At 40.4% G+C, this 21,082-nt stretch overlaps 1 protein-coding gene across 1 annotated transcript in view; it reads left to right on the top strand.

The window, feature by feature from the left end:
• Positions 1 to 14,637: 14,637 nt before the first annotated feature.
• LOC117520449 (neuronal acetylcholine receptor subunit alpha-3-like) overlaps positions 14,638 to 21,082 on the top strand; it is a 55,354-nt gene continuing 48,909 nt past the window's right edge. Inside the window, exon 1 of the mRNA XM_034181791.1 lies at positions 14,638 to 14,861. Coding sequence (XP_034037682.1) covers positions 14,804 to 14,861 — 58 coding nt within the window. The 5' untranslated portion in view covers positions 14,638 to 14,803. The remainder of the gene's footprint in view (positions 14,862 to 21,082) is intronic.

The following is a 21,082-nucleotide window of genomic DNA, read 5'->3' as shown; positions in this document are numbered from 1 at the left end:
TTTGGTCATCTGGTGAGGATGCTCCCTGGTCGTCTCCCTAAGGAGTTCTTCCATGTACATCCAACAGGGAAGAGGTACCAGGGAAGACCCAGGACACGCTGCAGAGATTATATTTCCCAGCTGGCTTGGGAAAGCCTTGTGATCCTCTGGGAAGAGTTACAGGACTTGGTCGAAGATAGGTAAGTGTGAAATGAGCTGCTTGCGCTGCTGCCACCGTGACTCGGACCTTTATAAGCGGCTGAAAATGAACAAATAAATGAAAAATTTCTAAAATTATGCCCTTTAATCTCACACTGAAATCAAAAGTTTAGAACATGACATAAAAGAAATAAAAATATCAAAGCCAAAGCAATGTCATGCATGAGTATGCGCCCCCCCCATTAGTATCCCAAATAAATCATCACTTTTACAGCTGATTTTCCTCAGACAAATCAGAAGATGGATACATGAACATTTTCAAGTCACTGAATATGTCTTGTACTGCATTTCCATCAGTCATCTAGACAAACAAACTGTATAGAAAATCTATACAAGAAGGAGATTAGACTTAAGACTTCTCTAGTTAAGTTGAAATAACTTTTAAAAAAAATCTATGCAAATTGTTACATCAGTTTTTCTCATTGAGACACCGGTTCATTTTTTTAAAGTGCACATGACAACACTAAAGGAGTTAGTTATAGGCATCTGTGGCAGATGTGATTGTTAGAGATTAGGCACAGTACAACTTGTTTGTGTTGCATCACCAGTTATACAGCTTCATGGAGGAAATGCAAGGGATTGCCGAAGCATGTCAAAGGTCACAACAGAATAAAAATAATTTTTGAACAGTTGAGCCGTGCTTGATACAAGAACACTGCACAACAAACGATCCTTGAAGGGCACTCTCTCAGAGACATTCACTTACCTTGGCAATGATGTTCATGCCTTTGAGTCCTCAGCCTTTGTGATCAGAAGAAGCCTGAGAAAAGCTTATGGAGTCATGTTGCTGGAGAGAGATCTTTTGACAATGCTGATGTCTTTGCAGGAGAGTGAAGGTCTTGAGGATGATGATTCTTCCAGTCTTACTGTATGGTTGTGAGACTTAACGTTAACCAGTGACCTAAGGCAAAGATGATATGTCTTTGGTACAAGGTCTCCTAGAGGATCCTTGGGTGTTGCTGGAAAGACCTTTTGTCAAACAAATTGAAACTTAACAAAACCAAAAACAAACTTTTATCACATTGTCATTATGGGGTATTGTGTGTAGAATTTTGATGAAAAAAAATTAACCCATTTTGGAATAAGACTGTAACATAACAAAATGTGGAAAATGTGAAGCACTGTGAATACTTTCCAGATGCACTGTATTGTAAGCACGCTGTGGGAGAGCTGGATTTTAACACTGTGTGCTGTTTAATGAAAGTATGGCATTACATTGCCTCACTTGATCCTTCATCATTCTCAAAATGAGCACATCAAATAAGGCTGTGGCACATCCCAAGAGAGAGAGACAGAGCGCTACATAAAAAAGATAAAAAACGACACAGTGCACCCCACTTTTGCAGAATTGTGCTCCTGAAAGAAAAAAAAAAAAACAAGAAAAAAAGAAAAGAACATTAAATGCACAAGTCCAGAAAGCTTGAACAGGAGCCCCGAAGCCCGTTGCAACTGTGACCAGGCCGGCAACAGTTCAACCACTTGTATCTCCGCTATTTTGGCATGCTCCCAGGGCAGTTCATGCATGTGGCCCACCCCTCCCACAGTTCTCTCATGAGTCTCTCACATTAGGAATCCCAGTGAATGCATTCAGAGGGTCACACGACACCAGCAACAGATTTGGGAGCAGACTGGGAGGAGCCTTATTGCCTTACCAATTTTGAACAGTTCAAAATCCAGGTAAGATTCTGCAACGACCTGCAAGTGCAGTGAGGAAAAAGCACCACCCATCGGACGTTGCACAAAATCGAATGATTTCAATCAATCAATCAATCAATCAATCAATTTTTTTATATAGCGCCAAATCACAACAAACAGTTGCCCCAAGGCGCTTTATATTGTAAGGCAAGGCCATACAATAATTATGTAAAACCCCAACGGTCAAAACGACCCCCTGTGAGCAAGCACTTGGCTACAGTGGGAAGGAAAAACTCCCTTTTAACAGGAAGAAACCTCCAGCAGAACCAGGCTCAGGGAGGGGCAGTCTTCTGCTGGGACTGGTTGGGGCTGAGGGAGAGAACCAGGAAAAAGACATGCTGTGGAGGGGAGCAGAGATCGATCACTAATGATTAAATGCAGAGTGGTGCATACAGAGCAAAAGAGAAAGAAACAGTGCATCATAGGAACCCCCCAGCAGTCTACGTCTATAGCAGCATAACTAAGGGATGGTTCAGGGTCACCTGATCCAGCCCTAACTATAAGCTTTAGCAAAAAGGAAAGTTTTAAGCCTAATCTTAAAAGTAGAGAGGGTGTCTGTCTCCCTGATCTGAATTGGGAGCTGGTTCCACAGGAGAGGAGCCTGAAAGCTGAAGGCTCTGCCTCCCATTCTACTCTTACAAACCCTAGGAACTACAAGTAAGCCTGCAGTCTGAGAGCGAAGCACTCTATTGGGGTGATATGGTACCACGAGGTCCCTAAGATAAGATGGGACCTGATTATTCAAAACCTTATAAGTAAGAAGAATAATTTTAAATTCTATTCTAGAATTAACAGGAAGCCAATGAAGAGAGGCCAATATGGGTGAGATATGCTCTCTCCTTCTAGTCCCCGTCAGTACTCTAGCTGCAGCATTTTGAATTAACTGAAGGCTTTTTAGGGAACTTTTAGGACAACCTGATAATATTGAATTACAATAGTCCAGCCTAGAGGAAATAAATGCATGAATTAGTTTTTCAGCATCACTCTGAGACAAGACCTTTCTGATTTTAGAGATATTGCGTAAATGCAAAAAAGCAGTCCTACATATTTGTTTAATATGCGCTTTGAATGACATATCCTGATCAAAAATGACTCCAAGATTTCTCACAGTATTACTAGAGGTCAGGGTAATGCCATCCACAGTAAGGATCTGGTTAGACACCATGTTTCTAAGATTTGTGGGGCCAAGTACAATAACTTCAGTTTTATCTGTGTTTAAAAGCAGGAAATTAGAGGTCATCCATGTCTTTATGTCTGTAAGACAATCCTGCAGTTTAGCTAATTGGTGTGTGTCCTCTGGCTTCATGGATAGATAAAGCTGGGTATCATCTGCGTAACAATGAAAATTTAAGCAATACCGTCTAATAATACTGCCTAAGGGAAGCATGTATAAAGTGAATAAAATTGGTCCTAGCACAGAACCTTGTGGAACTCCATAATTAACTTTAGTCTGTGAAGAAGATTCCCCATTTACATGAACAAATTGTAATCTATTAGACAAATATGATTCAAACCACCGCAGCGCAGTGCCTTTAATACCTATGGCATGCTCTAATCTCTGTAATAAAATTTTATGGTCAACAGTATCAAAAGCAGCACTGAGGTCTAACAGAACAAGCACAGAGTTGAGTCCACTGTCCGAGGCCATAAGAAGATCATTTGTAACCTTCACTAATGCTGTTTCTGTACTATGATGAATTCTAAAACCTGACTGAAACTCTTCAAATAGACCATTCCTCTGCAGATGATCAGTTAGCTGTTTTACAACTACCCTTTCAAGAATTTTTGAGAGAAAAGGAAGGTTGGAGATTGGCCTATAATTAGCTAAGATAGCTGGGTCAAGTGATGGCTTTTTAAGTAATGGTTTAATTACTGCCACCTTAAAAGCCTGTGGTACATAGCCAACTAACAAAGATAGATTGATCATATTTAAGATCGAAGCATTAAATAATGGTAGGGCTTCCTTGAGCAGCCTGGTAGGAATGGGGTCTAATAAACATGTTGATGGTTTGGATGAAGTAACTAATGAAAATAACTCAGACAGAACAATCGGAGAGAAAGAGTCTAACCAAATACCGGCATCACTGAAAGCAGCCAAAGATAACGATACGTCTTTGGGATGGTTATGAGTAATTTTTTCTCTAATAGTTAAAATTTTGTTAGCAAAGAAAGTCATGAAGTCATTACTAGTTAAAGTTAATGGAATACTCAGCTCAATAGAGCTCTGACTCTTTGTCAGCCTGGCTACAGTGCTGAAAAGAAACCTGGGGTTCTTATTTTCTTCAATTAGTGATGAGTAGAAAGATGTCCTAGCTTTACGGAGGGCTTTTTTATAGAGCAACAGACTCTTTTTCCAGGCTAAGTGAAGATCTTCTAAATTAGTGAGACACCATTTCCTCTCCAACTTACGGGTTATCTGCTTTATGCTACGAGTTTGTGAGTTATACCACGGAGTCAAGCACTTCTGATTTAAAGCTCTCTTTTTCAGAGGAGCTACAGCATCCAAAGTTGTCTTCAATGAGGATGTAAAACTATTGACGAGATACTCTATCTCACTTACAGAGTTTAGGTAGCTACTCTGCACTGTGTTGGTATATGGCATTAGAGAACATAAAGAAGGAATCATATCCTTAAACCTAGTTACAGCGCTTTCTGAAAGACTTCTAGTGTAATGAAACTTATTCCCCACTGCTGGGTAGTCCATCAGAGTAAATGTAAATGTTATTAAGAAATGATCAGACAGAAGGGAGTTTTCAGGGAATACTGTTAAGTCTTCTATTTCCATACCATAAGTCAGAACAAGATCTAAGATATGATTAAAGTGGTGGGTGGACTCATTTACTTTTTGAGCAAAGCCAATAGAGTCTAATAATAGATTAAATGCAGTGTTGAGGCTGTCATTCTCAGCATCTGTGTGGATGTTAAAATCGCCCACTATAATTATCTTATCTGAGCTAAGCACTAAGTCAGACAAAAGGTCTGAAAATTCACAGAGAAACTCACAGTAAGGACCAGGTGGACGATAGATAATAACAAATAAAACTGGTTTTTGGGACTTCCAATTTGGATGGACAAGACTAAGAGTCAAGCTTTCAAATGAATTAAAGCTCTGTCTGGGTTTTTGATTAATTAATAAGCTGGAATGGAAGATTGCTGCTAATCCTCCGCCCCGGCCCGTGCTACGAGCATTCTGACAGTTAGTGTGACTCGGGGGTGTTGACTCATTTAAACTAACATATTCATCCTGCTGTAACCAGGTTTCTGTAAGGCAGAATAAATCAATATGTTGATCAATTATTATATCATTTACCAACAGGGACTTAGAAGAGAGAGACCTAATGTTAAATAGACCACATTTAACTGTTTTAGTCTGTGGTGCAGTTGAAGGTGCTATATTATTTTTTCTTTTTGAATTTTTATGCTTAAATAGATTTTTGCTGGTTATTGGTAGTCTGGGAGCAGGCACCGTCTCTACGGGGATGGGGTAATGAGGGGATGGCAGGGGGAGAGAAGCTGCAGAGAGGTGTGTAAGACTACAACTCTGCTTCCTGGTCCCAACCCTGGATAGTCACGGTTTGGAGGATTTAAGAAAATTGGCCAGATTTCTAGAAATGAGAGCTGCTCCATCCAAAGTGGGATGGATGCCGTCTCTCCTAACAAGACCAGGTTTTCCCCAGAAGCTTTGCCAATTATCTATGAAGCCCACCTCATTTTTTGGACACCACTCAGACAGCCAGCAATTCAAGGAGAACATGCGGCTAAACATGTCACTCCCGGTCTGATTGGGGAGGGGCCCAGAGAAAACTACAGAGTCCGACATTGTTTTTGCAAAGTTACACACCGATTTAATGTTAATTTTAGTGACCTCCGATTGGCGTAACCGGGTGTCATTACTGCCGACGTGAATTACAATCTTACCAAATTTACGCTTAGCCTTAGCCAGCAGTTTCAAATTTCCTTCAATGTCGCCTGCTCTGGCCCCCGGAAGACAATTGACTATGGTTGCTGGTGTCGCTAACTTCACATTTCGCAAAACAGAGTCGCCAATAACCAGAGTTTGATCCTCGGCGGGTGTGTCGTCGAGTGGGGAAAAACGGTTAGAGATGTGAACGGGTTTGCGGTGTACACAGGGCTTCTGTTTAGGGCTACGCTTCCTCCTCACAGTCACCCAGTCAGCCTGCTTTCCCGGCTGCTCGGGATCTGCCAGGGGGTAACTAACGGCGGCTAAGCTACCTTGGTCCGCACCGACTACAGGGGCCTGGCTAGCTGTAGAATTTTCCACGGTGCGGAGCCGAGTCTCCAATTCGCCCAGCCTGGCCTCCAAAGCTACGAATAAGCTACACTTATTACAAGTACCGTTACTGCTAAAGGAGGCCGAGGAATAACTAAACATTTCACACCCAGAGCAGAAAAGTGCGGGAGAGACAGGAGAAGCTGCCATGCTAAATCGGCTAAGAGCTAGTAGCTATGCTAAGCTAGCGGATTCCTAAAAACACGCAAAGTGAATAATGTGTAAATAATTTAGAGGTGATTCAGCAGAAGGAGTGCTTTAGTTAAGGCACGTAAAGATTACACTGGGAAACAAATCGTAATCTAGATAACTAGATCCATCTAACTGCGCAGATTAAACAGCTAACAGATACAGCTACTACTACTACTACTAATAATAATAAAATAAGTTCTTTCAGCTTCTCCCTTTTTCACTCAGGGTCACCACAGCAAACCTGATATGGATCTCCATGTTGATTTTGCAACTTTTATGCCCGATGCCCTTCTTGGCACAACTCCATATTACACGGAGAATGGGCAGGGCTGGTCTCGGACCAGGAAGCTTCTGCTTTCTAAACAAGCATATTAAGCACTTGGCCACCACAGTGCCCAATATTAATACGAGCAAAGTGCCACACATTGGCGTGAAGCTCACTCATGGTACAGGGAGTCCCAAACAGGAAATGCAAAATTATGAGTCCACAGTGAAACAAGGAATGTCAAATGTTGAGCACTTCCTAGATCAACACTTCTTGGAATGACAATAGATTGACAGACGAGATCCCATGGAATCTTGTGGGAACTCAATGGCAAGTTCACACTGAAACAGGAAGTGCCAAACTTTGAGTGCAGAGTGAAACAGCAAATGTCAATTGTTGAACACTTCCTGGCATGGGTGGAGCTAGAGCAGAGGCTAGGGTTACACTGGACTCCCCTGAAATCTGATTGGACACAAATGATTGACATTTCACAGCACCATGTCTGGTTGAAAAGAGCTGAATTTTGAAATCAGTGAGTCACATTGACTGCTAGGTTCGTCCTGTCCAGTAGTTGGAGCTGTGTACCACAAAAAGTTCTAATACACCTTAGTAGAAGAAGAAAAATGATTGCCTCAGATTTGAACTGAATACATTGTTTGAACCATGGACTAATAATGACACCAAAGTTATATTGGTGAGTAAACGACCATAATTTATGCCAGAAATGAGGTCCAGGTTGTTAAAAGCTGCATTTCTAATTTAATTTGGGTTGTCTTATATATATTCATGTCTCTAGTGATTTTTAAACAAGCAGGCAGCTATTGATTAAATCTTAATTTTGCAGCCTGAAGGACTTATATAATCTCTTTATTTTGCTCTATGAGTGACACCAGGATGATGGATGCATTTCACTTAAAAATACACATGCCACAGAGTGTTTCTCAACTGTATTCAAAAGTATTGGAACACTTGGTATTTCGCACATATTAATTTGTTTATGCCATTTCAAATACAAATAAATAAAAAACAAATCTAAAGTTATCTTCCTTAAACTCAAACTGAAAGCAAATGTCTACAACTTGATCCAAATTAATTAAAAATATCAAATATAGCTTCCTGATGAAGTGGTGTAGAGGAAGATTTTCTTAAAAAGAAGACCTGAAAGTTCAGCTACAATTTGCCAGAAAGTACATCTGACATGCAAACCTAGATTTGATGTTTTGGTGAACGAAACTTTTGTATTTCTTCATAATTGATGTAAATGAAGTCCAAGTATTATTCAGTGACTTTGAAATGTTCATGTTTCCATCCCCTGACTTGTGTGAAGAAAAGCTGCAATAAAACTGATTATTATTTACAGGTTTTATCAAGTTTTAGAGATTTGCTTTCAGTTTGAGTTTGAAGAAGATCATTTGAGAAAATTTTTATTCTTTATATTTTTTGTATTTCTTCCATTTCAAATGGCATAAACAAATTAAAATGTGTGAAATACCAAGTGGTCCAATACTTTTGGAGGGCACAGTTTTCGAACCTTATGATGAGTGCAAAATGAGTGTGGTATTATTGTTTTGTTTAAGAATGTTTAATTTTCACTGTTGCTGCACTTTGTGTCAAATCATAGTCATATTGTATATCATACTGATATGACAATATTGAGATATGATAATTTGGCCATATTGTCACCTAAGAGGGCTGTAATTAGGGGGATCTGTGGGGTGGAGACCCCCGAAGCTGAAGGCAAAAAGCAGAGAAATGCTTAAAAAGGTGTAGCGTCTGGGGGGGGGGGCGGCGAAAGATTTTCGCCATGCTCATGCTCCCAAGAACCATTTTACTGAAAAAAGTCTGAAGGACCTAAATGACATGGTGAGACACTGAAGAGCTTTGTTTGTTCATGTCGGCGACATATACATATTACAAGCAAACCGATGCGCAGTGGTGCAAAGCTTGCTCATGGTACACTGTCCCAAACAGGAAGTGCCAAATTTGGAGTCCACAGTGAAACAGGAAGTATCAAAAGTTGAACACTTCCTGGATAGGCACTTCCTGGATTAACAATAGACAAGATCTTTTGGGAATTCAGTGGCAAGTTGAGACTGAAACAGGAAGTGACAAAGATTTAGTTCACTGTGAAACAGGAAATGTCAAATGTCCAAAGGTGAAGGAAACTCATTTCAAAAATAATTAATAAGATTTATCCAACTGTTGCCTTTATTTAAAAAGGATAAATTTTGATGTGAACCCTTGTGTTTTCTATGGCGAGTCTGAAGAGACCATCAAGCACATGTTTGTCTTCTGTGTCTCAAAGATTATGGGTCAACATTAAAAGTTGGTGGTCGTTAAAAATCAGTGATATTCCTCCTTTTGACACTAATAGTAATAGTTCTCTTTTTATGGATAATTTAAATCCCTCAGTCTCAGGTATGGTAAATGTTATTTTACTTTTGTGCAAATACCATATTCACAGTAGTAGGTGCAGAAAAAGAAAACCCTCTTTAAAAAAATTTAACTGGCAAGACTGCTAATAAGATCAGTGCTGACATTTCAATTTTTTTGTTATTTTGATTTCCAGCTTGTGTTGTATGGTCCTGTCCTTGCTCCACTTGCTGCTTGTTTACATTTGCATTATATATATATATATATATATATCAATTTTATTTATATAGCGCCAAATCACAACAAACAGTTGCCCCAAGGTGCTTTATATTGTAAGGCAAGGCCATACAATAATTACGTAAAAACCCCAACGGTCAAAACGACCCCCTGTGAGCAAGCACTTGGCGACAGTGGGAAGGAAAAACTCCCTTTTAACGGGAAGAAACCTCCAGCAGAACCAGGCTCAGGGAGGGGCAGTCTTCTGCTGGGACTGGTTGGGGCTGAAGGAGAGAACCAGGAAAAATACATGCTGTGGAGGGGAGCAGAGATCAATCACTAATGATTAAATGCAGAGTGGTGCATACAGAGCAAAAAGAGAAAGAAACACTCAGTGCATCATGGGAACCCCCCAGCAGTCTAAGTCTATAGCAGCATAACTAAGGGATGGTTCAGGGTCACCTGATCCAGCCCTAACTATAAGCTTTAGCAAAAAGGAAAGTTTTAAGCCTAATCTTAAAAGTAGAGAGGGTGTCTGTCTCCCTGATCTGAATTGAGAGCTGGTTCCACAGGAGAGGAGCCTGAAAGCTGAAGGCTCTGCCTCCCATTCTACTCTTACAAACCCTAGGAACTACAAGTAAGCCTGCAGTCTGAGAGCGAAGCGCTCTATTGGGGTGATATGGTACTATGAGGTCCCTAAGATAAGATGGGACCTGATTATTCAAAACCTTATAAGTAAGAAGAAGAATTTTAAATTCTACTCTAGAATTAACAGGAAGCCAATGAAGAGAGGCCAATATGGGTGAGATATGCTCTCTCCTGCTAGTCCCCGTTAGTACTCAAGGCAGGGACCTGAACCTACGACCTGATGGTAAAAAGGTGTAGTGCTGGTGCACAGTGTGAGTGGGGTCTGTGGAGATCTGTGTGGCTTTTTTCACGACTCTGTGGTTATAGATGGAGCTAAGTGAGTCCTGCTGCTGTCCAATGATTTTGCTACTGATCTTGATGACTTTATTGAGAGTGTTACGATGGGTAAAACTGAGTGAACCAAACCAGGCTGTGATATTGAACGTGAGGATGGATTCTATGAAGCATTTATAAAAAACTGCAAGAATTGAGTGGTGAACCTGTAATTTGCAAAGTTTACGAAGGAAAAAAAGACGCTGTTGACATTTTGAGAAGATTTGTTCTGTATTGAGTTGAAATGTGAGTTTCTTATCAATTATTGTACCTAAATATTTGTATGAGTGGACCTTTTCTATAGCTTCATTGTTAACTGTAAGTGTGGGAGTGGTGGAGTGTCCATGATGGAAAAGGGCAACCATTTCCTTGGTCTTGGATACATTTAAATCCACACAATTATCTCTGCACCACAGTGAAAAAGTATCCAGTTCAGCCTGTAAAAGTCCATCTGTGTTAGTGGAGTCCATGATAACAGTGTCATCAGAATATTTGATATATGTTATTACAGGGGTAGTGCTCCTGCAGTCATTAGTGTACAGAGTGAAGAGAAGTGGAGAGATGACTGAGCCCTGGGGTGAACCTGTGGATATTGTCCTGATCGAGCTGAGATGACCATTTACCCTGACCCTCTGTTCCCTCACTGAGAGGAAGGTGAGAACCCAAAGGATGAGGTGAGGGTTAGTGTTCATCTCGAGCAGCTTACGTCCCATGAGATGTGGTTGCAGGGTGTTGAATGCACTTGAGAAATCCACAAAGACCAGACTGACATGGGACTTGGGCTTTTCCAGGTGAGTGATGGCACCATGCAGCAGGGTCAGCACTGCATCATCCACCCCTCTGTGTGGCCGGTATGCAAACTGGAGTGGGTCAGAATGCACACCAACATCGACCTGCAGCTGGGCCATGACGAGCCTCTCAAAGCTCTTCATGACCAGTGATGTCAGTGCTACAGGCCCATAGTCATTGCTGATAGTGGGGTTGCTCTTCTTTGCCACTGGAAAGATGATGGAGGACTTCCAGAGGGAGGGGATGGAATGTTCAGCCAAGGAGCGGTTGAACAGTGTGCAGAGGACATAATAAAGGAAATGTCAAATGTTGAACACTTCCTGGCATGCACGGAGCTAAAGGGAAGGCCAGGATGGCACTGGAATCTCATTGGACACAAGCTGAATGAAATACAGGTACTTCATTCCTCCTCTGTTCTCTATAAAAGCTCTGGACTTCACCACGGTGCTGTTGTGTTGCAGGCTGTGATGGAGCGAGGCGAGAGCGGTGACGGTAAGACCGTAAGTTACATCAGCAACACCTTATTTAATGATTGTTTCACAGCAATTATGCTCAACAGCACAAGACATCTAGAAGTTGAGGCTTTTATTAATAAGTAAAAACAGTTAGTGTATTTATTTGAAGAAGCACTAGCTAGAAGAATATGTTAAGTTTAATAAGTCCAATAAGGACTGGAAGGATTTTTTAAATAACCTCTTAATTTTGCTGTCTGAGTGACACCAGGATGATGCATTTCACTTAAAAATATACATGCCCCTGAGTGTTTCTCAGTTGCCCTCAAAAGTATTGGAACACTTGGTATTTCACACATTTTAACTTGTTTATCCCATTTCAAATACAAAAAAAAAACAAAAAAAAAACAAACAAAAAAAAATCTAAAATTATCTTCCTTGAGCTCAAACTGAAAGCAAATCTCTACAACTTGTTATAAATTAATTAAAAATAGAAAATGCAGCTTCCTGATGAAGTGTTGTAGAGGAGGATTTTTTAAAAAGAAGACCTGAACGTTCAGCTACAATTTGCCAGAAAGTACATGTGAGATGAAAGCCTAGATTTGATGTTTTGGTGAAAGAAACTTTTGTGTTTCTTCATAATTTATGTAAATAAAGTCCAAGACATTCAATGACTTGGAAATGTTCATGTATCCATCCCCTGACTTGTCTGAAGAAAACTGGCAATAAAACTGATTATTAATTACAGGTATTACACCAAAGTGTAGCATTACTTATGCAACCCATCATCTTGGCTTTGATATTTTAAAATAATTTATGTCAAGTTTTAGAGATTTGTTTGAGTTTAAGGAAGATTATTTTAGAAATTTTTATCTTTTATATTTTTTGTATTTCTTGTATTTGAAATGGCACAAACAAGTTAAAATGTGTGAAATGCCAATGTTCCAATACTTCTGAAGGGCACTGTATTTCCAGGAATGTGAGAGGCAAATAAAAAAAGCTTAAAGTTGGGTTAAGAGGGCTGTAGTTGGGGGGTGGGGGAATTGGGGGTGTGAAGGCCCCCAGAAGCTGAAGGCCTTTAGCCATGCTAATGCTCTCCAGAAGCATTTACTGAAAAAAAGTCTGAAGGACAGAGGCTGAAGAGCTTTACCCACGACATATACATATTATTATTATTATTATTATTAATAATAATAATGATGATAGAGATATTTAAAACAGTTATTGACAATGCAGTTTGTGGTAAATTGTCGATTGAATATAGATGTGTGCATGAGCAAAAACTATTTTAATGATACATGCATGCTCTGTGACACTGGCTGCTTTGATTACCTTTAAGTTGTGTCTTTTTCATTTCCACTTCCCAATATCAGCTTTGACTTGCTGTGTAAAATGTTTGTGTGCATGGTCTGAAGTATATGTGAAGTACACACATTTTCGTCACATCTTACAGCCATGTAAGGGCAGGCTCCCATTGCCAAATTTTGATACCTGATTGTCTACCAGTCTTGAGCAGATACTTTTTAGTTTTTTAATCAGTCCCTGATTTTTTTTAATCCCCGATTGGGTAGATACCCAATCATAGGCAGATGAGAACAGAAAAGTCTAAACTGTAGTTTTAAAAATGTCAATGGGACTTGCCTGTGGCATTACAATTCTATAATTCCATTCCATAATGTGAGTGTATTGCTCTATGACCTGTTATTTTTTCTTAACCTTTGGGACACACAGCAGGGCTGCCCCCTGTGATCAGAGGCCACGGGTAGGAACATATGGCCAGCTCAACCATATGAGGCTGTGTGCAGACATTTGCTATCTTATAATTAATTTACAGATCTTTAAAATTCAGTTCTATGTAAACACACACACACACACACACACACACACACACACACACACACACACACACACACACACACACACACACACACACACACACACCTTCAACTGCTTGTTCAAGGATGGGTTGTAGCCTATAGCAGTCATAGGGCTTGAGGCAAGGTACACCCTGGACAGGACGCCAGTCTGTCACAGGGCCACGTATAGACAAACAAACACATTCACACCCGTACCTACGGACAATTTAATCTTTCTAAGTCTCCTAATGTGGGAAGACGTCAGAGCACCCAGAGTTAAACCACACAAACATGGAGAGAACATGCAAACTCCACACGGAAAGGCCACAGATGGGAGTTGATCCCATGACCTTCTTGCTGTGAGGCAACAGTGCTAACCACTAAGCCACTGCGCTCTTCACCCTGTTTTGCTTAGTTCCCACTGCAGCGCCGATGTAGATATGCCTTCTCTCTCTCTCTCTCTCTCTCTCTCTCTCTCTCTCTCTCTCTCTCTCTCTCTCTCTCTCTCTCTCTCTCTCTCTCTCTGTGTGCGTGTTTTGGGGGGGTTGCATTTAGATGTGTGTGTGGGGGGGGGGGGGGAGTGTTTGTGAACACACAATCTTTATAGTAAGAATATTATTATTATTGTCAGAACAATAATGATCTTACTTGAAGATTGCAATATTATATTTTAATCCCAAACACAAAATACAACATGGCCAAATAACAAATTGTGGTTTTTTCAGTTGTTTGTTTGTTTATTTGTTTGTTTTTCAACTGAAAGTAAAATCACATAATACACACGTTTTAATATATTTTTGCTTGAGGGATGATGGTGTTGATGTGCTGCTGCACGGCATCATTTCTGTTGCAGTGCATCTTTCCATTTGAAACCTGCACACACTGCAGGATCTAATGCTCTGCCAGTGCATTAATGGTCACAAAATCAATTAAGTGAGTAAATAGGTCATTTACAGCTCAGCAATAAAAACATGAATGCGATCCCATTCTTCCAGAGAACTGCTCAGTATATGCAAGAAAGTTAATTTGCATGAAACGTTTTAGTTTAGCTTTTTAAAATAATGTTAAAAATGTTTTATTAACTAATATGTTAGTACCACAGTAATTTAGTGTGATTTCTAACTTCCCTGTGTGAAAACAAACATTAGATTCAGATACTGAACATGAGTATCACTTAGTTTTTAATAAAGGTTTTTGTTGATTACAGTGACATATTTGGGGGGGGAAAAAAAACTATTTTGAATTTCTAACTTGAGTCATATTTGTAAGCCAGGTCGTGATGTTTGTGTCCTCTGCTGACTGCTGAGGTGGTGCGTGGGAGTGGGGCGCGGGGAAGGGAGGAGGTGCTGGATAGAGCGCACGGCGACTCCAACCTCTCCGCGCTTCGGAGCGCAACGAGAAATGTTGCCCTGATCTTGTGAGGCTTCGTGGATGTTCGTCGTGGATCACAAGCAAGACTTTTCACATCGGCATCACCTTTTACACGCAGAAAACGTCGCCACGCGCCGATGTATCGATGTATTTCCCCGTGAAACTGACAAACGTCCTCCTGCTGGCGCTCCTCGCAGCACAAGGTAAGACAGGAAGACCGCTGCCGTTGGCTGCGCAGAAGTGCGTCATTGTTTTGCGCCCTTTGGTTGAAAAGATGCTTAAATTCATGAGCAGACGTTATCCTGCTCGTTCCATCATTCTGTTGCCGTTCCCCGCTGCAACTTCAAAGTGCGCGTCCGTGCGTAAAAGACAAGAGAAAACAGAACCGCAAGCTGATGATGGCAAATGCGCACTTATTTTACAGAAATTTGTAATATTTTTGAAAATGTGGGAAGATTTAGGGAGATTCTCACAAGAAAACACGACGTGAGCTATTTGCAGTTACTTTTTCCCTGCACATTTTAATGCAGATTTGCGTCGTGGTGCGTGCTGCCGCGCTCCCGCATGTTGAAACACAGATAAAACTTATCCACACGAAACGTTTACTCTCATATGAGAAATTCACGCGCAACACAAATGGTACATTACCAATTGTGGCCGACTTTACGCTCGAGGTTACACAAACAAAATATTTTCACATGATTATTCACATCAAACCTGACGTACCCTGGAGCTACAGTGACGTCACCATCCGTGCATAAGTCATGATGACATCAGCCGGAGGTCAGTGGCTGTCTGCGCTATTTTTACGCGCGATCTTGATAGAGCAAAACTGTTTCTGTAATAGTTTCCTGCTAAATCACAGCTGTGCCTGTGGTTTATTCTTTGTGTGTGTGTATGTGTGTGTGTGTGTACACCATCTTTGCACTTACTTTCAGAAGAATGTGTTAATATTTTATGTTTCCTGCGGTATTTGGATGATGTGAAGCTGCCAGTCTTCCATCTGAAGGGGAAATTAGATTGTCGGTCCCTATGCATGAAGGAGTGGAACACAGAATAGTTTAATGTTTCAAGGAATACTTTTAGCTGTGTTCACCTTACTTTTTTTATTTATCCCAAATGTAATATTACTCACATCCACAAGGTCTTCAAAATCTGATGGTAAGAGCGACTGACAATGACATTTAGGGAATGACCACAGCTTGCCTGGAAGAGGTCATACTGTGCAATATACTATGTGATCTATCTTTGACAGTCATAAGGTTTGTGGTCATGTTAGCTCTCAAAACTCCCCTGAAAGTCAAACGTTGGCCTGCAATGTTTTATCTTACATATCTGAAACGGAACCCACAGAAGTGTAGTACTACTGTTTATACTCGGACTCTCCCATTGAACTGCTCTCTGCTTTGTTGGAGAGAGACCATTACATTGCTCCTGCAGCTTGCAGGCATGGAAAGCAGCACCTCCTTTTGAAAGTTTCGCCACAGAAACAGGTTAGATCTTACTTTGGTTGATTAGAAGGCATCACTTCAGCAGCTATGAGGTTAAAAAGAAATTAGCCTAAGCAAACAATGACAGAATTAAGAAATCCAGAATGACAGGGGAAGATGGGCTTAACTTGTAATGAAAAAAGGTTGCTGGATATACTTGATTTAAAAATGTACATCAGTTGTTGATAATCGGAATGTGTTCAGATAACATACAGTAAAATTATGTTATTTGGGCACATTCTGATCATGTCAAACTAATGTACACATTTCACTCAGGTTTCCTTTTCTCATTGTCTAATTAGTGCATCCTGGTTAATACATTTCACATGGGCAAATTCAGGTGTTGCAGCTAGGTCAAGTCATGTGCAAGTAATACAAACAGGTTCACAACTTTCTTCAACAGTCCACAAGGTCCGTTTGTAATTGTATGACATGTGATATGTGTGTGTTTTATTTGTTAATGTATTTAGTGCATTGTTTCCTTGTGCTATATACCACCATCAGTTTTGTTCCGCTTTAGTTCATAGTCCATTCCAACCATACTTTTTCTGTACAAGGTTTCTCTTTGTGTGTTTGTGGACATGCACTTTGTCCACCTGTCTACTCGTCATATACAGTGCATCTGGAAAGTATTCACAGAGCTTCACTTTTTCCATGTTTAGTTATGTTACAACTTTATTCCAAATTGGAGTAAATTCATTTTTTTCCCCTCAAAATTTTACTCAACACCCCACAATGACAACATGAAAAAAGTTTTTTTTTTTTTTTTTTTTTAATTTTTGCAAATTTATTAAAAATGCAGCATCATTCTGTGGGGATGTTGTTCATCTGCAGAAACTGGGAGACTAGTCAGGATTGAGGGGAAGCTGAATGCAGAAATGTACAGAGACATCCTGGATGAAAACCTGCTCCAGAGCGCTCTTGACCTCTGGGGTGATGATTCATCTTTCAGCAGGACAATGACCCTAAGCACACAGCCAAGACATTAAAGGAGTGGCTTCAGGACAACTCTCTGAATGTCCTTGAGTGGCCCAGCCCAGACCTGAATCAGAGTGAATATCTCTGGAGAGATCTGAAAACTGCTGCGCACCGACACTCCCCATCCAACCTGATGGAGCTTGAGAAGTGCTGCGAAGAGGAATGGGCAAAACTGCCCAAATATAGGTGCTTCAAGCTTGTAGAGTCATATTCAAGAAGACTTGAGGCTGTAATTGCTGCCAAAGCTGCATCAACAAAGTATTGAGCAAATGGTGTGAATACTTATGTACGAGAGATGTTAGTTTTTTTATGTTTAACAAATTTTCAAAAATGAAAAAAACAACAACTTTTTATGCCATTATGGGGTGTCGTGAGTAGAATTTTGAGGGGAAAAAATGAATTTACTCCATTTTGGAATAAGGCTGTATCATAACAAAATGTGGAAAAAGTGAAGCACTGTGAATACTTTGCGAATGCACCATAAATAAGATTAATTAAACTGAATTAATAGAATTATAATATTCAAGGTTTAATTTATCATTTGCACAGAATACCATTTGCAGCCTTTACTTTGAAAGTAAGCAGAAAAATGAACCATCAAGATTAGTTATTTTCCATGCCCACAAAATTTTCGTAAGTACCTCAGTAAAAATTCCATTTTCATGTCCAAACTTTTGGTATTTGATAGATACAGGTGAGACCTTGCGGGTCCACCATCTTATTTTCAGTGACATAATCGCCGATGACAAAGACGTGGGATATGGAGGAATTTTTGTGCATTACTTTTCGTGTGTTTAACTGACCTTTTTTTGTGAGGGTAACCCGGACCATTAAGGCCACTTTGCCACTTTTGCTTGTTACTACAATAATAATGTTCATCATATTAACTTGCTAACTGTACATCAATGAATTGTAATAAGTAACTGTGGTATTTTAATGCAAGTTAATGATTATTAAGCACATTGCATTCATCAAGAATTTATATAATTGTACACCAGCAGGATGGTTTCTGATTAGTTTGTCGCTGCACAGTTATACCAGTGTGGTCTGGTCTGGAGATGTGTAGATGCACAGAATATGCCTCCATAGTTACCTGTGTCACTTATTTTTTATGAAACTGAGCTAAGTTAAGCTGTGACAAGTGGAAAATGTTTTGGACAATTCTTTTGACAAATGGAAAAGGTTTTATGGGCTCTCTATAGCTCTTGTGAAATACCTCCCATGATCGCCAGTATAACAGACGATTGAAAAGGTGCATCATGTTTTGAGAACATATTTATTCCAAGCTGTATCTGCTCTTTGACAAAATGTCAAAATGGTGATGTTTTTCTGTTGATGAAGCGTGGATGAGTGTATGTGACACTTGGCATTGCTGCAGATTTTTTTTTTATTTTCCCAGAGAATGACCTGGTTGAATAGTTAACGGTGTGAAAAGCAGTGCTGTGTTGTATAAAAATGTCTTGATTTGTTGACTGAAAAGCATAAATGCAGCAGTGAGTTTATGTCAGATGTGCTCGGCGTCTCTCCGGAGGGGCCACAGCGGCACTAAGTGCCTTCATATTGTGAAAGACGCTGCCTTCACACATCTTGTAACCTGATGCAAGCTTGAAATAGTCAAGTGTGTTTTTCAGAGTGACATGCAGGACAGACTCTATACTCCTTTTTTTTTTTGGTGACAGTCTCTTGAGATTTGTCACAGCCAGCTGTTGTGCCCTTGAACTAGGTGGATAAGAAAAGCGACAGGAAAATGCTTCTTTGGATGGATGAAATGGTCAGTCTTTCTGGAGTTGGAGGACATGAACAGTGTCCTGACTTGTTAGAGGAGATTTGAGAAAAAATAAACACAATTTAATAGATTCTGCCCTCACCTGTGTCCTCTTTTCCTCACTTTGTCCAAATCCCTCCACTTCTCCCATCCTCTCTCCTTCCCTCAATCCCACGTTGGCTGTGTGGGCTTTTCCTTGATGCTGAACAGGGCTGTGCATGCAGATAAGTGCCTGAAAATACATCAATAAACACACACTCGCATACACTCCCAGTAGGGTTCCGATTAGCGAGCGGCAGAAGGTATTGTCTCTTGCCACCCAGGATCGGATGATTTGTCTCTCTAACTGAAGAAGTGCTGATCCTGCTGTCTATGGAATTGTGTGTGTGTGTCTTTTTTAAAAGTCAAAAATAGAATCTCGTTGCATAGCTTTGAGGTAAGGATGCAGTAGGAGATCTTAACAGTTTAATATGTTCAAAATAAAATTAATGATATTCAAAATAAAATCTTAGCCTGTGGGAAAGCTGTGTGGCCTGTGTGCCTCTTTGCAGAAGAGAGGCTGGTTTCTGTCTCAGGATAAACTTAAGAGTATAAGTTAAAATTCAAATGACTGCAACTGCAAGCTGCCATGCCTGCACGAACGCCCACCGAGCTCAGTCACATTATGTCTGAAGCCAGTCTTACTTTTTTTTTTTTGTGCTCCCATGACAAAATGAGTCAAATTTTCGTGACGGAGCTTTTTTAAACTCACTATTCCTAACCCTACTCCCACCCCCAACCCTAACCATAACCACCCAGAGCACCCTGCTTCACTTTTAATTTCGTGCAGCCATCACGGAATGAATTAGAATGAATTTGTGCTGCCGTGATGAAAATGAGGCGCTTTTCGTCACAATATCACAAACCAATAGATTTATGTATATTTCATGCTGCTGAATCATGACTTGCCGTGAGACTAGGTTGCTGAAGCATGACCTTTGAACCATTGTGTAAATTTGAAGAGTGTGGTTGCGAACTGAAATGAATTGAATTCTTTAATGTGATGTGATGTGATGTGTGTGTGTGTAATGAATTCTTTAATGCAAAACATAATATATCCATTTTCTTTATTCTAAGAAAAAACACTTTTTTGGTTTGGAAATGTGATAAGAGAACGCCACTTCTTTTATCCATTAACCCTTTAATGAAGGCATTTGTAAGATAATGGGGAAGGAAATTCACAGCCAGAAACTTTTTTGTTGTTGATATTTTTTTTTTTTTCCCAAAATGCTGCTTGGGGATTAAGGACCTTCCCCAAGGGCCCTTAGTGATTTTCTGGCCTAACAAGGGCTTGAACTGAGGATCCTCAAGGGGTATTCAACTCCAGTCCTCGAGGGCCGGTGTCCTGCAAATTTTAGATGTGTCCCTGGTCCAACACACCTGAATCAAATGGCTGAATGACCTCCTCAGTATGCAGTCAAGTTCTACAGAGTGCTGCAAATAACCTCATTAATTGACTCAGGTGTGTTGAAGCAGCGACACATCTAAAAGTAGCACGCCACCAGCCCTCGAGAATGCGAGTTGAATGCCCCTGCTCTAGACCACCACCTCCCATCATACATAGATCTATAACGGGTGGGCATCGAGGGCCGAGACACTGCAGGTTTTCTGTGTAACCAATCATCTCAACAGGTGAGTTGCTGATGAGCTTCTGCTCTGAACATAAACACCTGGTTGTCAATGAAAGCACCTGCTGAGACACCTGATCATTAATGAAATTACCTGCTGAGGTGATTGGTTGCACGGAAAACCTGCAGTGTCTTGGCCCTTTATGGCACATGATTGCCCACACCTGATCTATAACAACCTGGTCTCACGGCAAGTCGTGATTCAACAGCACGAAATATACATTAATCTATTGGTTTGTGATATTGTGACGAAAAGCGCCTCATTTTCATCATGGCAGCACAAAATCATTCTAATTCATTCCGTGATGGCTGCATGAAATTAAAAGTGATGTTATGGTTAGGCTGGGGGGAAGGAGTAGGATTAGGTTATGTTTAAGGTTAGGGTTGGGGGTGGGAGTAGGGTTAGTAATAGTGAGTTAAAAAAAAAAAAAACCTGTCACGAAAATTTGACTCATTTCGTGACGGGAAAAAAAACAAACCAAAACGTGAGACTGGGCAGTGGATAACAGATGCTTTTAATTTCA

Source organism: Thalassophryne amazonica, chromosome 11, assembly GCF_902500255.1.
Source record: "Thalassophryne amazonica chromosome 11, fThaAma1.1, whole genome shotgun sequence".
Taxonomy (NCBI): Eukaryota; Metazoa; Chordata; class Actinopteri; order Batrachoidiformes; family Batrachoididae; genus Thalassophryne; species Thalassophryne amazonica.
The sequence above is the reverse complement of the archived record's forward strand: the minus strand, read 5'-3'. Positions and strand labels throughout refer to the sequence as shown.